This window comes from Megalops cyprinoides, chromosome 13, assembly GCF_013368585.1.
Source record: "Megalops cyprinoides isolate fMegCyp1 chromosome 13, fMegCyp1.pri, whole genome shotgun sequence".
Lineage (NCBI taxonomy): Eukaryota > Metazoa > Chordata > Actinopteri > Elopiformes > Megalopidae > Megalops > Megalops cyprinoides.
Window position 1 is genome coordinate 2,277,501 of NC_050595.1, and position 17,821 is coordinate 2,295,321.

At 47.5% G+C, this 17,821-nt stretch overlaps 2 protein-coding genes across 2 annotated transcripts; one reads left to right on the forward strand and one right to left on the reverse strand.

Moving 5' to 3' along the window:
* The first annotated feature begins 1,704 nt into the window (after positions 1–1,704).
* got2a (glutamic-oxaloacetic transaminase 2a, mitochondrial) lies at positions 1,705–11,858 on the forward strand. The gene is made up of 10 exons (XM_036543928.1): positions 1,705–1,858; positions 5,400–5,556; positions 6,176–6,304; positions 6,541–6,600; positions 6,719–6,880; positions 7,496–7,600; positions 8,006–8,156; positions 8,755–8,920; positions 9,551–9,701; positions 9,955–11,858. The coding sequence occupies exons 1-10, from the start codon at positions 1,779–1,781 to the stop codon at positions 10,075–10,077; spliced, it is 1,284 nt and encodes a 427-aa protein (XP_036399821.1). The 5' UTR covers positions 1,705–1,778; the 3' UTR covers positions 10,078–11,858.
* A 1,010-nt stretch (positions 11,859–12,868) lies between these two features.
* On the reverse strand, positions 12,869–17,369 carry si:dkey-29p10.4 (tripartite motif-containing protein 14). Its single transcript, XM_036544190.1, is given in 7 exon segments — positions 12,869–13,509; positions 14,045–14,193; positions 14,305–14,327; positions 14,534–14,773; positions 15,314–15,409; positions 15,963–16,423; positions 17,090–17,369. Coding segments are annotated over 7 exon segments (1,890 nt in total).
* Positions 17,370–17,821: the final 452 nt, after the last annotated feature.

Here is a 17,821-nt window from a genome sequence, read left to right on the forward strand (position 1 = left end):
AAAATAACCCTATCCTAAGGGAGCGATGGAGGTGTGGAGTAACCAGTGTGGCAATATCTGATTAAATTTGTCATTATCTTGGACCATTTTTTAGATTAATTCATTCCTCTTACATTCAAAGAGACGGGCATAATTACTGTTGACCTAATTAGCTAATTGGGTTATAGCAGGATATGTATATGTATATGTAGATCATCTGGGTATACCATATTGTGGTGTTAGTGGATCTAGAGGTTAGTGGCTTTTCTGGCCTTAGTGTTGGGTTGTTGCTTTAGACTTCATTTTGTCTAGAATAGGTGAAGCAGGCGGGAGACAGAGAGAGGGATATGGAGGATCTGCAGTGGTAAGGAGATGATACAGAAGACACACAGTACAGAAAGAAGTATAAATTATAATGGAAGGCTGGGCATTGTGAGAGGGGAACTAAGGACAAGATATAACGTGGAGTTTGCGTTGAACTCTGCGTGTGCTGTGTGCTGTCTGCTGCTGAACACTCCTAATATAGAGTGTGTGCCACGAGGTGCCTTAGGTCCTCTTCCTGTCTCAGCCTTAACACACAGCACAGGAGAGGCTGACGGGATGCCGGCTGGGATCCAGACAAACTCACCTTCTTAACTCTCCTCCTCTGCTGCTCTGTCTGGGGACAACAACCTGCAAAATCATTAAGAATATAAGAATGCAACAAACTGATTAATTTGTTGGCCAATTATTACCTAAGAGGAACAGAAACATTACCGAGTCAGGTGATAACATAATAGTAATTTCAATTTAAAACACAGGTTGGTGAATATTCCTTGAGATTAGTCCGTTTTGGAGAGGAATATCTTCTGAAGCGTTATCGTCCCTTGACCCACGCGCTTTCTCAACGAAGCGTGCAAGCGCAATTTCACTAGTGGTACAAGGGCACCGCCATGTGGATATGTTCGGGCATTACCACAGCTGTAATTCCACATACTCCATTGGAATCCGGATTCCGACATGACTACGTTAGAAACTTTGAACGTTGTTTTAAAAAAGACGACGTTACCCTGAAAACATAAAGTTTTTTTGGTAATTGGCAAGTGAAGGAAAGGAAGAGCCGACTAGTCAAGAGAGGGCGGAAAGTGGCCTCACTACTGTATCAACTTCAATATCCAGGTTACAAACAAACGCTTGTTTGAGAAACCAGTGAAACATTAAACATAATACTAAATAACTGATATATTTGTGTGAAATCCACAAAAACGAAGAATTACTGACGTGTTGAGCCGACCTCCACCAATGTTCAGGACGCCGCTGGGTTACCACGCAGGACCGCTGCGTTTGCACCTCCGGCGACCTGCCGGCGTCTGCGGCACTGCGGTCACGCGGACCGCTGCACGCTCGCGCTTCCCGCCGCAACCAATATCGAGCTGATTTTAAAGTTCTCACAATAATAGGTTTTTAGATGCGGTCTTAATGCAGGTGTGCCCATCACAAGTAAGCCACATGCATTTAAGTACTGCACGTTTTACTAGCTGTGGCTCATTTTGTAATATTTTATCATCAACACTGCGGGTGGCCGCTTATTATTTCAACATCCTAACTGCCACCACTGGCTGACATTGCAGCTGCATACCTGTGGGCTTGTTACATGGAGTCTTTGCTTGGTGGCGCTGTGGGAAACGGGCGTCCTCTAAACCTATGCCCGCCCTCCGTGTGCGCGCTTGCGTTTCCTCGGCAATGCTGCTGATGATGTTAGCCTGATCATTTCACCCTGTCATTTCAGACCGTGCTCCTGACCTGAGTAGCTAACCACCATGGCCCTGCTGAAATCCAGTAAGATCCTTTCCAGTGGCAGTTTTCCCCCATCTCTGGGGGTGCTCTCCACTCGAGCCAGGTAGGTTAATCTTCGCTGAAGGTTTTGCGATTAAACATATCCGGCCGGTTGACGATCGTGCTGCAGAACAAAACCGCAAATCCTCCAAGATACCACAGATTACCCGCCTGTTGCTAGCTCCGTGCAATTTACAGTTCAGCAGCTATTTGGGGGTAGCTAGCTTGCTACCTAATTAGCTTTAATGCAATTGTAAAGCTAAAAATTGTCCTTTTAAACGTTCCACTATTAACTGTATGATTTCATGGGTTTATCCCTAACTATCTTTGCAGTGACGTCCTGTCAGGGTTTTTTCATTGTCTCAGGAAAGCTTACTGTTATTTCCACAGAGCTAGCTCTGTGCCCTTGTGTGTTTTTGCTGTCCGGGTAATGCTGTACATGGCGCAACGATACTCAGGGCCCGGTGACTCATCTCAAGGTTGTAAGAAGCAGGCTAGCTAGCTACCGTGGAAGGTGGCAACGAAATGACTTAATCTAGCTAGTTTAGCATTTCTGGGGTCTGCTATAACAATTTTAAACAATGCATCGGTATGTTAGCTAGCTAGCAATTAGGCTAACATTTCAAATTGTAGTTTTAAACAGTATAAGTAGAGAAAAAAACTCTTATCCGCATGTTTTGCTCTAGCAACCTGCAAGGTACCGAGGCAGTGCTTTCTACATCCAGGTACCGGTGCTAGCTAGGTCACTTCTCCCTGCATTGAATGCACGGTTCAATAACTTCAGTTTAAGAGGTGCACTTTATTTGTTGTTTGCGCAGCTGGCTAATTAGTGGGGGGTCATCCAGGGCTTTTTTTCCCGGTAGACGCGACTGCCTACGTGCAATTATGGTGGAATTTAGAAGTTTGATCATCTTGGGGAGCCGTAGGCTTGGCGCCCTCCCGCGTTGTGATTGGCTAGACGGCGCAGCCCACTGGACGCTGATTGGGTGAATTGTTCTGCGGCGTTTGCATACACGGAACGATGGCAATCCGTGTCCTTTTGCTTTCTTCTTGGAGGGCAAACTGAAATACCGCTATTATTTTCAGCACACGCCCGTGGAAACACACTGCACGAACTATGTATCTGAATTCTCACTCCGTTGTAGGGTAGATTTCAAACTTTTTGCACGTAGATATACCGTGATAAATAACGGTATGGGAATCTTAAGGCCTTGATAGGTAGCTGCTAATAACGTATAGCTAACTACTAGGGGGTTGCAGCAATCGAACAATTTAGGGACCTCCCCTTTAATGAGAGCGGCATGTCAGTGCCGTGATCAACTCTGATCCAGGATAAAGCCACGTGTTTGCGCCATGAACGCAGCGTCAGCACGGGTGCGTCGCTGAGATTACGCACGTTTTTTGGCATTTCACTGGTTTGGTCCTTTAGTTTCCTGATTGATCCCCGCACTATGAAAATAGTCTTAAATCTGACACATTTTTGAGTTACGCGTTCTTATAAATTGTACATGCTTGCCCCGTGAGTGCTGTACGAAAAGGGTGGGCGATCAATACCATCCTCATGATTTCCTGTGGTCAAGCAGCAAAACTACAGTGCAGATGAATGCGTGAACTGGTACCATATCAGTCTGACTTTGTCCATGTTCTCTGTGTGTACCACAGCTGACCCCTTGGTGTTATCAGTTCAGTCTGTGCTGTTAGTTAGATCACATCCTTTAATGCTGAAAGGAAAGAAAGGTGTATATGACCTGTCAGTATACACACCTTGTCCATGAGCCATTAACAGAGAAAGTAATTGAGGACCTGTGAACACCACACCGCTAGTACTTACCCTACAGTAAACTGGTATAAACGGTTGGACTATCTAGCTGACCTTTAACTGTGAGATAGATATGATAAGCCCTGTTTTGTGGAACTCCCGTAGGTATCAGTGTGTAAAGCTGCGTAGAACTGCTGGTACCAGTGTAGAAGCAGCAGTTTTACAATTGTCAGTGTCTCTAGTGGTGTAACTGCAGAGCTTCTAAGTTGCTGGCAGAAGGTCTGTAAACTACCTTGAGCTCGTTTTGAAATGAGTTGGCGGTTTCTCTGACTGTTGGCGTGGTTTTCCCCCCCCCCCCCCCCATGTGTCTCGCCGTGCAGAATTTCCTTCCCAGCATGCTTTGCTGCTGTTTCCCCCGCTTCCTGTGCAACTAGTCCTTCAGTTTCCTTTTTTTTTACCTCTAATTATGTAATCAGATGGTACCCCGGCTCAAAAACTAAGCACCAGCGAAGTCTCCCCACAGTGCCCTTTAGAATAGGTCATTCCCCCTAGGGCTATTTTTAGTGAAGGACCAGACAGCTTAAAAATGTAACAGGAGAAGACTACAGGAAAACAGCTCTGAGTGTCACTGTCATGGCACTGAGCCTGGCTTTATTCAAAAAAACCCATTGGTCTTGTTTTAGCCTTGAAAAGCAAGTAACTGAATTGTGAGGTAGAAAAAGTGAATTTGCAAGCCTACCACCGCAGCAGCACAGCCAGGAACCAGTAACAACCTGTGTCTAGGCTTGTGTTGGCTTTCCCTCGTGTTTACTCAGTATTGTTGGCCAAAGCCTGTAATTACTGTTCTCCCACAAGTTTCAAGCACTTATGCAATCATGTGGTTATAGTAAACACCTTTTACAAAACCTTTTCTTTGTTTTGATATATTGTTTTCTTTGAAAAAGTCTATCATGTACTTTCCTTACAGCAATGATGGTCTCATTGGTCGCTTGCTTTTTGATCATTTTATTTCAGTACACAGCCATAGTAGATGTAGGTTACTATCCCAGTTACCTGTAGGCGGGACCTAACACTACTGTTTTAGGCCTCTTGGGACACAGGCATTTCTGAGTGTGTTTTCTCAGATCGGAGCTTTCTGTGAGTGAGATGGCTTATTGTATTCACGTGTCGTGACACACACATGCACACACGCACACACACACGGCTCCTGAATCAGCGCTGGTATGAAAGGGGGTGATCACATGACTGCCTAAGCTGACCTCGTCACAGCAGCTAAGATGTCGGGAAGGCCGAAGCCCTGGCAGGCGATCAGGCTAATCTGTGAGGGAGAAGTCTAAAGGTCGAGGGTCGTTGCCTCTGCTTCAGATTCTGCACTGCTGTTGGGGGCTTTGATTGGTAGTGTTCGTTTCCAGTGCCCTCAAAATGTGAGGGACCCTTTCTGCTGAATCAAGGGCAGCAGGCTGTTAGTGTGTTTTGGGCCGTGGACTCTGAACCCTGGGGCTGTAGGTTGAGACTCTAACTGGAGCATTGCCACTTCACCCCTGACCTGAGCAGCATGCTTTACCCCAGCTGACTCCAGATGGGGAAACAGCTTGCGCAATTTATATCAGGGGCCAAATTCGTTTGCCCTGTGAGCTCCCACAGATATGGGCCTTCGCTGTGGACATGTGTGATGTAACAGTGGTACAGCGCGACCAGAGTGAGCCCAAGTGCGGTAATTCCATCCGGCCCGCATCTTTCTGAGTTTATGCCGTGGTTTATGACCTCTGCCCTACTGGCCCTCAGCCCCCGTGCCTGCGTGTTGCTATATCCTGGCTATTCATGGGTCCATCCTCTCTTGTTTCAGCTCATGGTGGACCGAGGTGCAGATGGGGCCTCCCGACCCCATCCTGGGGGTCACCGAGGCCTTCAAGCGGGACACCAACCCCAAGAAGATGAACCTGGGTGTGGGGGCGTACCGTGACGACCAGGGCAAACCCTATGTCCTCAGCTGTGTTCGCAAGGTGCTTTAATAAGGAGCTGCTGATACTTGAATTTGTTGCATGATGATTGAAAAAATAAATGAATAAAACTTCATTAAATACAGAGAGATTTAGCACTTAGCTCAGTATCTTGCTAACCTCTTGTAATACTTCTGGGTAGCTACTCTTAGCATTGTGATGCACTTATTTGGAAGTCACTCTGGGTAAGAGCGTCTGCTAAATGATGTAACATAATGTAATGTAATGATTGGTGGCATAGGAGTTCATTTCAAGCACCAGTTATGTGTCACATGGTCAGATCTTGACTTGGATCACACCATGTGTGTTAGGTTTGGTAGCTCTCAAATACAGAACAGATTATGTAAAGCATGCTACTGGATCCTACTGATCCTTCCATTGTAGAGCCAAATCTCAGTGCATATGTAAGTAGGTCTAATGCAAACCAGCTTTACAGCTCCCTTACTGAATTTGATTACTGAATTAAGATTACTGCAGATATCCCGTGTCATTGTCCTCTGCACTTCCCTGTGAGGAGGTTCTGGTTAGTAATTAGGAGGTTGTGGTGCTGCCTGCATTCCTGTGTTAGCTTATCTGGTCATTACATAGTCTATTTGTGGTCTTACTGTGTTCCTGTTACCAGGCTGAAGCCCAGATTGCTGCCAAGAAGCTGGACAAGGAGTACCTGCCCATCGGGGGTCTGGGGGAATTCGCCAAGGCCTGTGCAGAGCTGGCACTGGGTCCTGATAACGAGGTCCTCAAGAGTGGCAGGGTGAGTGTTCACAGTGTCCATCTATGTGCCTGTCTAAAAATGATCGACACATAGGATGAGTAATCTTCCTCCAGTGGCGGAGTGAAATGTTGTTGCAAGCAGAGGAAATTAAGGACACAAGCGTTTGAGCAGTTGTGGCCTTTTGGCACCACAAAGTGCGTTTTGGGGAAATGGTGTCTTAGCAGAGTGCGGTGTGTGTTAAATTTTGGTCTCTTCACCCTTCGTCTTCCTTGCAGAGCATCACTGTCCAGACCATTTCAGGCACCGGGTCTCTGAGAATTGGGGCCAATTTCCTGGTATGTCCGCCCTTCTATACCAGCCATTTTTTTCTCCCAAAGTCTAGAGCAGTTGCACACAGAGTCTGAGGTCTGAATGTCGCTCACTGATATCCTCATTTCCCTCTCTCCCCCAAAGTCCCGATTCCACACCGTGGCGCGGGACGTGTACCTGCCCAAGCCCTCCTGGGGTAACCACACCCCCATCTTCAGGGATGCAGGAATGCAGCTGAAGGCCTACAGCTACTATGACCCAAAGACCTGTGGGTTCGACTTCCAGGGGGCCTTGGATGACATCTCGGTGAGGCTGGGATGGGGCTCGGCTGAGTTAAATGAATCAGGGTGGACTACACGGTTCCTCAGGCCTAAAATGCATGTGTAAAGTATTAAGTTCTATGGCAAAGTAAGGACCATATACAGAAGTGATGGGACATTGAGGCTTCATCAGCCCTAAAATGGGTGGAGCTAGCAGGCTATCAAAGACTGATTCAAACCAATGAAATTTCTGCATGATAATGACTTTGTCTCAAAGGAGTCAGTGATTGACCGCAGTGTAGCTCCACCCATCATGAGGTACATCACATTTAACTCTCTCGCTACAGTTGAACAGCAGAGTAGAATTGTGGTTTGAGAACACCATGCTGCGTCTGAGGGTTGTGATGTTCATATGTCAAAATGGACAGTTGTTTTGCCCTTGAGTGAAACCTTATTGCCGTGGCATGTCTAGAAAAATCCATTTGTATTAATGCCAATCAGTCTCTGCAAATCAGAGACTTTTAACGTATACTCTTATTGGGGTTCCTGTCAGACACCTTTTTATATTAACTGACCATGGGACCATGGAGGCATGGGTTTCTTGAGCGTTTGTTTACATCCATAATTGAATCTTTTTTTTTTATTTTTAATTTCATAATAGAAAATCCCAGACAAGAGCGTTCTCATGCTCCACGCCTGCGCCCACAACCCCACCGGGGTGGACCCCCGGCCAGAGCAGTGGAAGGAGATCGCCGCCCTGGCGAAGGTGAGGTGCTACTGCAGGCGGGAGGTTTCCGCAGAGCCTGCGGTCAGGTCTGTTAATAATAACGATAATGACAATAATAATAAATAAATAAATAAATGTACATATATAATTGGAGACTTGAGGTACCTGTCTATGCTGGTGTTGAGGATATGTTTCCAAACCTGCGTGACTGGACTTAATGGAGTGATTACTCTGCTTTTGTGCAGTAAGACTCTCACTGTCTCTAAGGTGATGTGTTCCATATGTGGTTTAGGATCTTCAGGAACATCCTTCATATTTTATGTTTTAAGCATGAAATCATTTCACTTGCGAAATGGACACATGAAGAGGCTTTATTCTGGCACAGAGCCAGAGGACATCCTGTTCTTCCTCTCACCTCAGCCTGTATTCATTCTCTTTTTCCAGAAAAAGAACCTGCTTGTGTTCTTTGACATGGCCTACCAGGGCTTCGCCAGCGGGGACATCGACCGCGATGCCTGGGCCGTGCGCTACTTCATCGAGCAGGGGCACAACATCCTGCTGTCCCAGTCCTTCGCCAAGAACATGGGCCTGTACGGTGAGTGCAGCACTCCGTGGGGGGGGCCATGAGAGTGAGACGGCGGCCATGTTGGGAGGAGCCGCTGCATTCAAGCTCAGATGTGATTCGGAATGCTCTGTGAAAGCCACCAATGGGAGAACGAGGCTTTGTGAATCTGTGAAATGAATGGACCAATCAGGTGGCTGATGTGAAACAAGAAAAAGGCAGCCGTTTTAAACTGATTTCTGAGCAGTGTGCTGAAATACAAACACTTCAGTCAACGTGTGGTGTATCCAGCGTGTACAGAACAGAGTAGTAATGAAAGTAAGATTTTATAGAGTATTAAAATGAAGCCCGACTAAACCAGTCAAAGTGGTCGCATAAGTAATGGAATTCAAAAATTGCTCAGTAATGGCTGTTTTATTGTACTAACGGTAATAACATAATTACCGAGGGCTATGATTTCCATCTCAAGCAGGATATTTGACACCCTCAGGCACTCATTTTGCAGGCTGTAATTGCTGCTTGAGTAGGGTGTAAGCCCCTCAGTGCTGACGAGCGAGCGTGTTGTAGCTGCAGGGGGTGGGATGGGACCGGGGGCGAGGCGTGTCTCACCTGTCCCGGCATTCCCGCGCAGGTGAGCGTGTGGGCGGGTTCACGGTGGTGTGTAAGGATGCGGAGGAGGCCAAGCGGGTGGAGTCACAGCTGAAGATCCTGATCCGCCCCATCTACTCCAACCCCCCCATGAACGGGGCGCGTATTGCCTCTGCCATCCTCAACAGTGCTGACCTGCGCAAGGAGTGGTGAGTCCCGCCCCTTGCGGTGTGCGCGCTGGCCGCAGCTCCCCCCCCCCCCCCCCCGATACGGCCCCGCACGCTGCCATGCGGCTGTCTGCAGTCCCCGAAACCATCTCCTGCAGAGGCTGCTGGGAAAATAACCACTACATTACATTGTTTTTATTTAGCAGATGCTCTCATCCAGAGCAACTTATACAGGTTAGAATTCTTACATACTACCCATTTATACAGCTGGATATTTACTGAGGCAGTTCTGGGTTAGGTACCTTGCCCACGGGTACAGCAGCAGTGCCCCTGTCAGGAATCGAACCGGCAACCTTTCAGTTACAAGCCCTGTGCCTTTCCACTATGCTACACTGCCACATCATCTGCAGTCAAATGAATTTCTTTATAACATTTGTGCCCTTAAAATGTGAATATAGCAAAAAACCTCATAAAATGTCACAGTGCACTCAGTATGTGTCAGAAGGGGTGTATACAACAGGGCGTGTGTTGTGTGTTATGCGTGTTAGGTGATCCAGTATGCACAGGTGTAGTTAGTGCACATATGTGTGTTTGTGAGTCTTATCTGTGTTGCTTGGGTGCTGTGTGTGTCCCACCCCTTTGGTAAGCACCTCCCCTTTCCGCCCCACCCAGGTTGGAGGAGGTGCACGGAATGGCCAACCGCATCATCAAGATGAGAGAGCAGCTGGTGGCCAATCTGAAGAAGGAGGGCTCCACCCACAACTGGCAGCACGTCACCGACCAGATTGGCATGTTCTGCTTCACCGGCCTCAAGCCAGAACAGGTAGGGCGGCGTGTCGGCATCGCATCGGGGGCATCAGCTCTCCGCCTCTGCGGCTTACTCTGGTACATTACACCACATTACATGCATTTAGCAGACAATCATCCAGAGCAACTTCCAGCACAATAGAATATAAGTGTTTCCATTCAAGTTAAAAGTCAGAAGTGGATTTTGTTCTTACACTGACGTCTGGACATCTGTGCGTCTTGTGTGTGTGTGCTGTGTGTGCGTCTTGTGTGTGCGTGCTGTAACACAGGTGGAGCGCCTGACGAAGGAGTTCTCAGTCTACATGACGAAAGATGGCCGCATCTCCGTGGCGGGGGTCACCTCGGGTAACGTGGGCTACCTGGCGCACGCGATCCATGAGGTGACCAAGTAAAAAGCGGGCGACGGTGGAGCCCTTCAGCCGCCCGAAACATCGAGGGTGGGGGAGGGGGGGCCGTGACGTCAAGCACGTCTCAATACAAAAAAATGCAGCCTTCACAAAATTATTATTATTGCTACTTTTCTGTGTCCTACCCCCACCCCTCCATAAGGAAGAAGCCCAAGTTTTAGGAAGATGCATTGGTGCTTGAGATTATACTGTATTAATTGGCGACTCGAGTTTACTTTGTTGCCCCCTTGTGGTCAGGATGTTCAGTCCTTTCTGAAGGCCTGCACAGTATTCCTGCACTCCCACCTGAAAGGTCAAAGGTCATCAATCAAGGACCGCAGTGTCTGCAGGGTTTGTCGTGCTACTCCAAGCACTTGAACACTGATTCAGTCAGTGGTCTCAACTGAGCAGATTTGATCCCTCCCCCTTCCTGGGTTTAAGGAGAACTGGAAACCCTGGATGGAGGCACTTGGGTCCTGGAGTGAGTAGATCTGTTGCAGACACTGCTTGAGTCCCTCTGATTCGCACAGAAAAAAAAAAAAAAACTTACCGGCACAAGCTTACAGTTCACCAGGTTTCCTAAACTGCAGGAAAGGATTTATATGAAGGCTTAAAGTTTGTAAAGGTATTTTGGTCCTCCCAACCCTTAAGAATGACCTGCTTAACTTTCCAGGTGGGAGTTTTTCCTGTGCACAAATCACTGTTTGATTTCTCTTCCAAAAAAAAGCCTTGGTTTTAACAAGGAAATTTTGCTTGACTTGACCATGTGGTTATGGGGACGTTTGGTATTTTAATATGATCCATAAATTAATATAAACTGTACTGGGCTTTTGCCCCTCTCTCTGAGTATTTTCATTGTTGAGTCTGTAGAATAGGATATATATTTGCAGTTTTAAGCGTCCCAATTTAAAAAAGGTGGAAAAAAAAAAGGTAGAGCATCTCCTTGCAGTAGGAGCTGAACCACAGCACTTGCAGAGGTGATGGAGCTGCTTCTCTCATGCACTGGTAAGAGGGGAGTGGCCACAGTGTGAGCTCGGGATATTGGGTGGCATCTTAAACATTTAAGTCGGTCAAGAATTGACAGCTCCTCTAACATTTGCACTTCTGAGTCATAACCTTGCGAAGCACTTAAAGTAAAAGGGTTTCGGTTAACTGTGGGAATGTGGAATAGGATTAAACTGTTATCAGCTCCACGGTTTCTAAACTGAGGTTGCTGGGGTGATGTATAGAAGTGGTCTGCCTAAGCCTCTGGTGTTAACTCTTAATAGTGTTGCTCAGCTCTCTGTTAAACTTCACGCTCTAGTCTTAGAGGATTTTTCATTTCTGTTCTTCTGCATTTAGGAGGGAGCAGGCAGTTTTTATACTTTATATCAATCATTGTTTGAGTATGAGGTGTATCCCAGGTTTGACCAATCGGATCTGAGCTCTGCCCTCTCCACACTGCCATCCCCCTAACCACCTGGTTATCAGACCGACTTTATAAGATGGAGGCTGATTTAAAACGTGTGAATTGTAACTCTCCAAACTTTCTGTGTGCTGGGCTCTTGTTGGTGTGTCATTATTTGAGTTTCTCCTGACTTCACAGGGTCCAGAACATCCCATGTTCAGTCATGTCTTCATAGGTACTGGGCCCTCACAGAGTATCTGCTAATCCTCAAGGTCAGGCTAGAGTCGAGGCTTCTCATTTCAGCACTGAATGTACAAAAACAGTCTGTTCTGTAACTTGGCGGCACCCAAACTGTTAACACTTTCAACATCCATTCTGAATTAAAGTGAGCTCTAAGGTCTGTCTGTGTTGGTTTGTTGGTTGGGTTGTTGTGGTTTTTGTTTTAGTTCTTTCAGAGATGGACTTTGTGTTAGGGTGTAGAAAATGTTTTATTCATTTTGTTCCGCTTTTTTCCACAAGCACATTTTTCAAGTACATCAAAGCATTTCCATTACATCAGTGTTTGTTTTGGGGTGAATTTTGAGATGATTTTTCCCCTGATAAAACCCTCCCTTTCAATTCGCTTCACAGTGAATGTAAATGATCAAGTGGCAGCATTACGGGAGGCGGCCATCACTGTTCTTTCAAGGAAATGGAATTCAGGGAAAACATTTGGTTGGACAGCCGCATTCATAAATTGGCACTGAAAAGGCTATGTACATGGTCTGTACTCAGTGATTCCAACTGAATACTTTCCCTGGGCTTTACATGCTAGAAAACTGATGTCAAACTGCTAATATACATGAATGTTTCATAACTGTACAATAAAATTATTTTGGAGAATGGCCTTAGATGGCCAAGTGGAAGGCAGCACTGAAGGTTATAAAGGTGTGTATGTACCCGTTCTAAAATACAATGGATATTTGTGAAAAACATTCATCCCTGTGTCTGCTGCAGACACCCCTAAACTGAAGGTAAGTGTGTAATATCAAACAGCCAGAGTTCAGACAGACGGCATTCTCTTTGGTTATAGAGCTTATGGAATAACAATGGAAAGTTTAAAAAGCGCTGAATTCGTCATAGAAAATCCGGTTTGTTATGATTATGATGTAATAAAAACCATACAGACAAATTACATGTGTTAAAAAATTTCAAAATCCACAGTCTCAGTGCACCTCCCTAACATCCTAACATTGCATTGCTCTTGCTACTTGACAGGACCATCGCCATAGTTACAGAGGCAGTTTCAGCACTGAAGTTCAAAGGAAAAACTATGAACTTTGAGTGTCAGCAGGGAGCCCAAAAGAGCTACTGCTTCATAACTACATCTAAAGCAAGGCCTCATTCGTTCCTGTTTTAGACTGCAACTGACTACATGCAAGTGCATCTGAAGGGGAAAAGGCCGTCCGCCGGCCTCTCCATCCCCTCCTCCTCCGATGGTTTAGGAGACAGTGCCGCAGGTTTGGCTGTGGTCCGTTAGAAGAGGTGGCAGAAGGTCAGCTGTGATTTGGAAACAGCCAGTGCAGGATAGACAGGCTGGGTGAACAGCTTCTGGAAGCTGTGCAGCAGGGTGAGAGCGCCCCCTTCAGCCACGCTGTAGAAGGACACGCAGCCCTCCTCCATATCCAGGAAGACCCCCACCCTCTGGGGGGTGCTCTCGCTCACAGGCGTGGACTCCTTGTTGTGCAGGGCCTCCAGCTTCCCCCGCTCCCCGAACAGGCACCAGGAGTGCACATTGAACCCGATGCGGCAGGCGTCCTTCGCCCCCTTCCGGGCGATGAGGCCCTCACAGATGGCCACCTTCCAGCGCCCCTCGCCCGTCACCTCCACCTCCCAGTAGCTGCGGCCCCCCTCCCTGGGCGTGGCGGCGAGGACCTGGGGGAAGGTGCTGAAGCGGGCCACCTGCTCGGGGTACGGCTGGGCCTCCTCGCTGTACGTCACCCTCCGGTTCTCCTCGGACAGGACCAGCTTGGGGTGCGCGGTGTCGGGGTTCAGAGAGGGGGTTATCCCGTCTGTAAATACGACAAAACACGTTTGATTATGAGGGGACTGATCAACTACCAAACAGAGGTGAAATAAGTCGTGAAAAATCCAGTTTCGTTCAAGTCATATTGATGAAGGACAGGCTAAGAACCCTGCATAAAAAAATACAAATAATTATCACTATTTGATCTTGAGAGGCATTGAATATTCAAATGAATGAAAATGCACACCATTAATACATACACAATGTGTGCATAAGACCTCTTCTTTGAGCGGAGTCCTGTTAACTAGACTGTGAAGTTGGTGGAAGTTTGCATCCATGGTAGTTTGAGGTCATTAAAGCAAAGCAGAAGAGAGACGTGGGTGTTCTATAATTATCAGTGATGAGTGTTGTGCTCTAGAACCCTAAACTGAATACTGCACAGCTGGAGTTCCACAGCTGGTTTCTGGGGGGCTTTTTAAAGTGGTGCACCACTTTCAGCTATGGGAAACACAAGGCCCCGTCCAAAGAGCGGGGTGCATTTCAGCGGGCAGGGGCGGGGTGCTGGCGTGTGCGTGACTCACAGAGCAGACGCAGCCTGTCCCTGTCTGGGACTCCCAGGAAGACCGTGCTCAGCCTCCTCTCCGCCCAATCGTTCAGCTGAGCCAATCGCGCGTGGTCTACTTCCAGCGGGGGCTCCAACCCCTCAACCGGATTGGACATCTCAATCACACTAGGGGAGGGAAGCATGAAAACATAATTAGCCTTCACATTTGCTTCACACACACACACTGTACACTGAAATTCATCTGCAAATCTGAAAAAAACTCCAGAGGTCTCTCACCTTTTGGATATCTTGTTGTACTCCTGTCAGAGAAACAGAGCATGAATGATTGCAAAATAAATTTAATTTAAAGCATCTCCCTCTACATCAAAAAGGAGGTCACCCTGGGTCTACAAATATGTCTACAATGACAAATATGGTACACAACACAAAAGCTGGAACTGTCCTTATTGTAATATTAAAGCCCATTAGGGGGCATTATTGTGCAGCAGAGTCGTGCTCTCAGTACCGTGATGAAGGCCTGCTCTTTGACTCGCTTGGCGTCGGACAGCTCCACCATAATGTCCAGGCTCTTCTGGAAGGATCCCAGGGCGTCCTGCAGCAGGTCCAGCTGAGTCTGCGTGGCCCCCAGGACCCGGCGCTCCTCTCTGGCCACACACTGAAGGGCCTGCTGCTCCTCCCTCTCCAGGGCCTCCCGCATGGCCTGGTACTGCTGCTGCAGGCCGGCCCGCGCCTCGTCCAGGGAGGCCTGGAGGGAGGGGCACCCACAACACCATCAGCAACACCTCCGTCATGATCAGCAGCATCAGTATTACACATCCACATTATCAACAGCATCATCAATAACAGCATCATGATCAACATTCAACATCCACATTATCAGCATGATCATCAATATTACACATCCATATCATCATCATTATCACCAATATTAACATAATCATCATTCCATATCCACATCATTTTCATCATCAGCACTACACATCACCCCCTTTAATCAGCTGCAGCATTTAACATCCACATCATCATTAACACTGTAATCAATATTCAACATCCACATTATCATTTTTATCAACATCATCATCATCAACATTACACATTCATGTCATCCCCTATTATAATAATCATCTTCATTATAGTCATAAAGATCTTACACCCATTGCTGAGTCTGACACCATCTGTGGGGCTGGGAGGGGGAGTGAGGGATCTTTTGAATCTGCTGTCAATATGGACATGTGACTGCCAGGGAGAAACAGGTACTGAGAATATGGAATAAACTTCTACCCACCTGAACACTCAGCTTCTTCTCCTGGAGGCTTCCCATGGTGCTCTGAATAGCCTGCTCGTTGTCTTGCATCTTTTTCAAGTCGTCCTTCAGCTTCCGCTAAAAGGCCATAAATGTACCATAAATACAATTAATGGCACAATTTTTTTTAAGTTTTGAAAAGGATTAAGTGACTAGACCAGAAGTAGGAGAGGAAGGTTTCAGAAAGTTGGAGGAGCTGTTGTGTGCCACCAACAAATCACAGATGAGAACTGATCATTCTGTTTTGCTGTGGAGAGCATTGTCAGTGATTGACAGCACATTGGAGCTCCACCCATTAAGAGGCTCCTGCAGACTCTTCCCACGGCTGGAAGAAACTGCAGATGAGACCAGAATGAGCTGCTAGAAGAGAGAGAGCGGTACCTTGAGATGGAGGCACGCCTGCGCATATCTGCGCAGGAGGACGGAAGGACAGGCACTAGCACACTGACAGCTTGCACAGAGACAGAGGTGCAGCAGCAGACGGTGGAGGATCTGCTGCAGGAGAGGAGAGAAGGAGAAGCAGGCCCTCGACAGCTCTGGCAAAGAGAGGCAGGAAACTCAGTTTCCCATCATGCCCTGCCACCGCTGCCCCCGAACGTGGCGGGAACACTGCGACGAGGCTGCGCCTCACCCTCAGCTCTATCTCGGCCTCGGCGACGCCGACGCAGTCATGATTGCGGTGGGCGCCGATCACAGTGCAGACCGTGCAGGCACACGTGCTGCAGTCCCGGCAGTAGATCTTGTTCATCTCCTGGTGCTCCTGACACCGCCACAGGGAGATGTCCGCCGTGGGCGGCACCAGCAGGTGGCCCTGGAACACAGGTGACTCCACGTGGGCCCGCACGTGCTCAGAGCACATGGACGCCCCGCACACCAGGCAGGTCTTTACCGCCACCTGCTGGCGGGGGGAGGGACAGTAATGGCAGCGCACTGAGGTACTGGCACGGGTCGGGGACGAGCCAGAGGCGGAGGGAGAGGAGGGGGTCCGCTCCCTCTCCCTGTGCTGGTGAGGGGGAGAGGAGGGGGCAGCTCTCTTTCCCAGGGGTTGAGTGGGTGAACCAGACGTGGAGGGCCAGTCTCCATTCGCCATGCCTAATAATACAAATCAAATATGAACACAAGTGAAACCAGAGTGGCACTTGGCCACGCACACACTTCCACCAGCTTTCACACTGTTTACAGACAGCATGGACCAGCTTTGACATACATGACGGTCAAATTTTCCTGAACAAAATTAGTGCAAAGCTACCACATACATTTGTAATGTGGAACTTTTGAACAGGTAAATCTTCAAAACATAAATCACTTTTGGCATATGGCTGATCTATGTAGTTCTTATTTGCCATTTTGCATTCTTTAATGCAGTAATCACAGATTTTGCGTCATAACAGCTCGGAGTGTGGCCTGATACATTTTTAGCTTTCGGTTTGTTGACAACTTACGTTTTCAAAATATACACAATAAAATCACATATCAAAAATATAAGTTTTAATATTTTACATATACAATCTTTAAATGTGTTAAAATTCTAGCACAATCACTGGTTTTAAAGATACTGCCCAAATTATTAGAGGGTGTGGGCTTATCAATTTACCAAACAGAATACGCCTGCCAAAGCAATGTATGATTTCTCTTCTTTGATCCCTTGAGAGCTGCTGTTGCAATCCTATATCACCTAGCTGCAGCGGAGAGTAATCTCTCCCCTTCTTTCCTCTAACCCAGCTCCAGCAGCAGAGCATCCGTCTCCTTGTGCCCTACCTTGAGGGGACGAGCGTCTGCGTCCTTGCGCTCCGTGCTCCGCAGACGTGGACGGCCCGTCTGCGTGTCTCCCGAAAGCGGGCAGCTTCCTGTACTCCTCTCGGCACTCGGGACAGTAGTAGGGCCCCGTGGGGGAGCTGCTCCATACTTCCTGGATGCAGGCCAGGCAGAAGCAGTGGCCGCACCGGAGGGCGGTGGGATCCGCGCACTCCTGATGGCACAGGGGGCATGTTGGGGGAACGCCGACAGGGGTATCCAGCGACGCTCCCATACTGGTCATGTTGTGACGCGAAATTTGATAGGAATAAAAAAAAAACTGGCAGGGAAACAGAGGCGGAGCCAAAAATTTGAAACCAGACCCCACCCTCCCTCCGCTGTACTCTTAAAGGGACAGTAAAGAAAATACGGTGCTGGGAGACCTGAACAAGGGAGTCGAGGAGAGAGCGAAGCGAAATTTATTTACAAGTGGTTAATGAGCAAGATTTTTTTTTTTTTACAAATCCACCAGGAGTGGAATATGACTCCACAACACCAAAACAACAAGAAAGGAATAAACACTAGAAAAATATATTTTCTTGTTTATAAACTCAGTAAAGTAAGAGCTAACGCCCTGTACTCCTTTACAGTACAAATAATGCATCTTTTGCCCATCTTTTCTCAACCGATGTTTATGCCAACTTCTGCGTTGAGAAAGAGAGACAGACAAAGGGAGTGAGAGATGGGTGTTTAAAG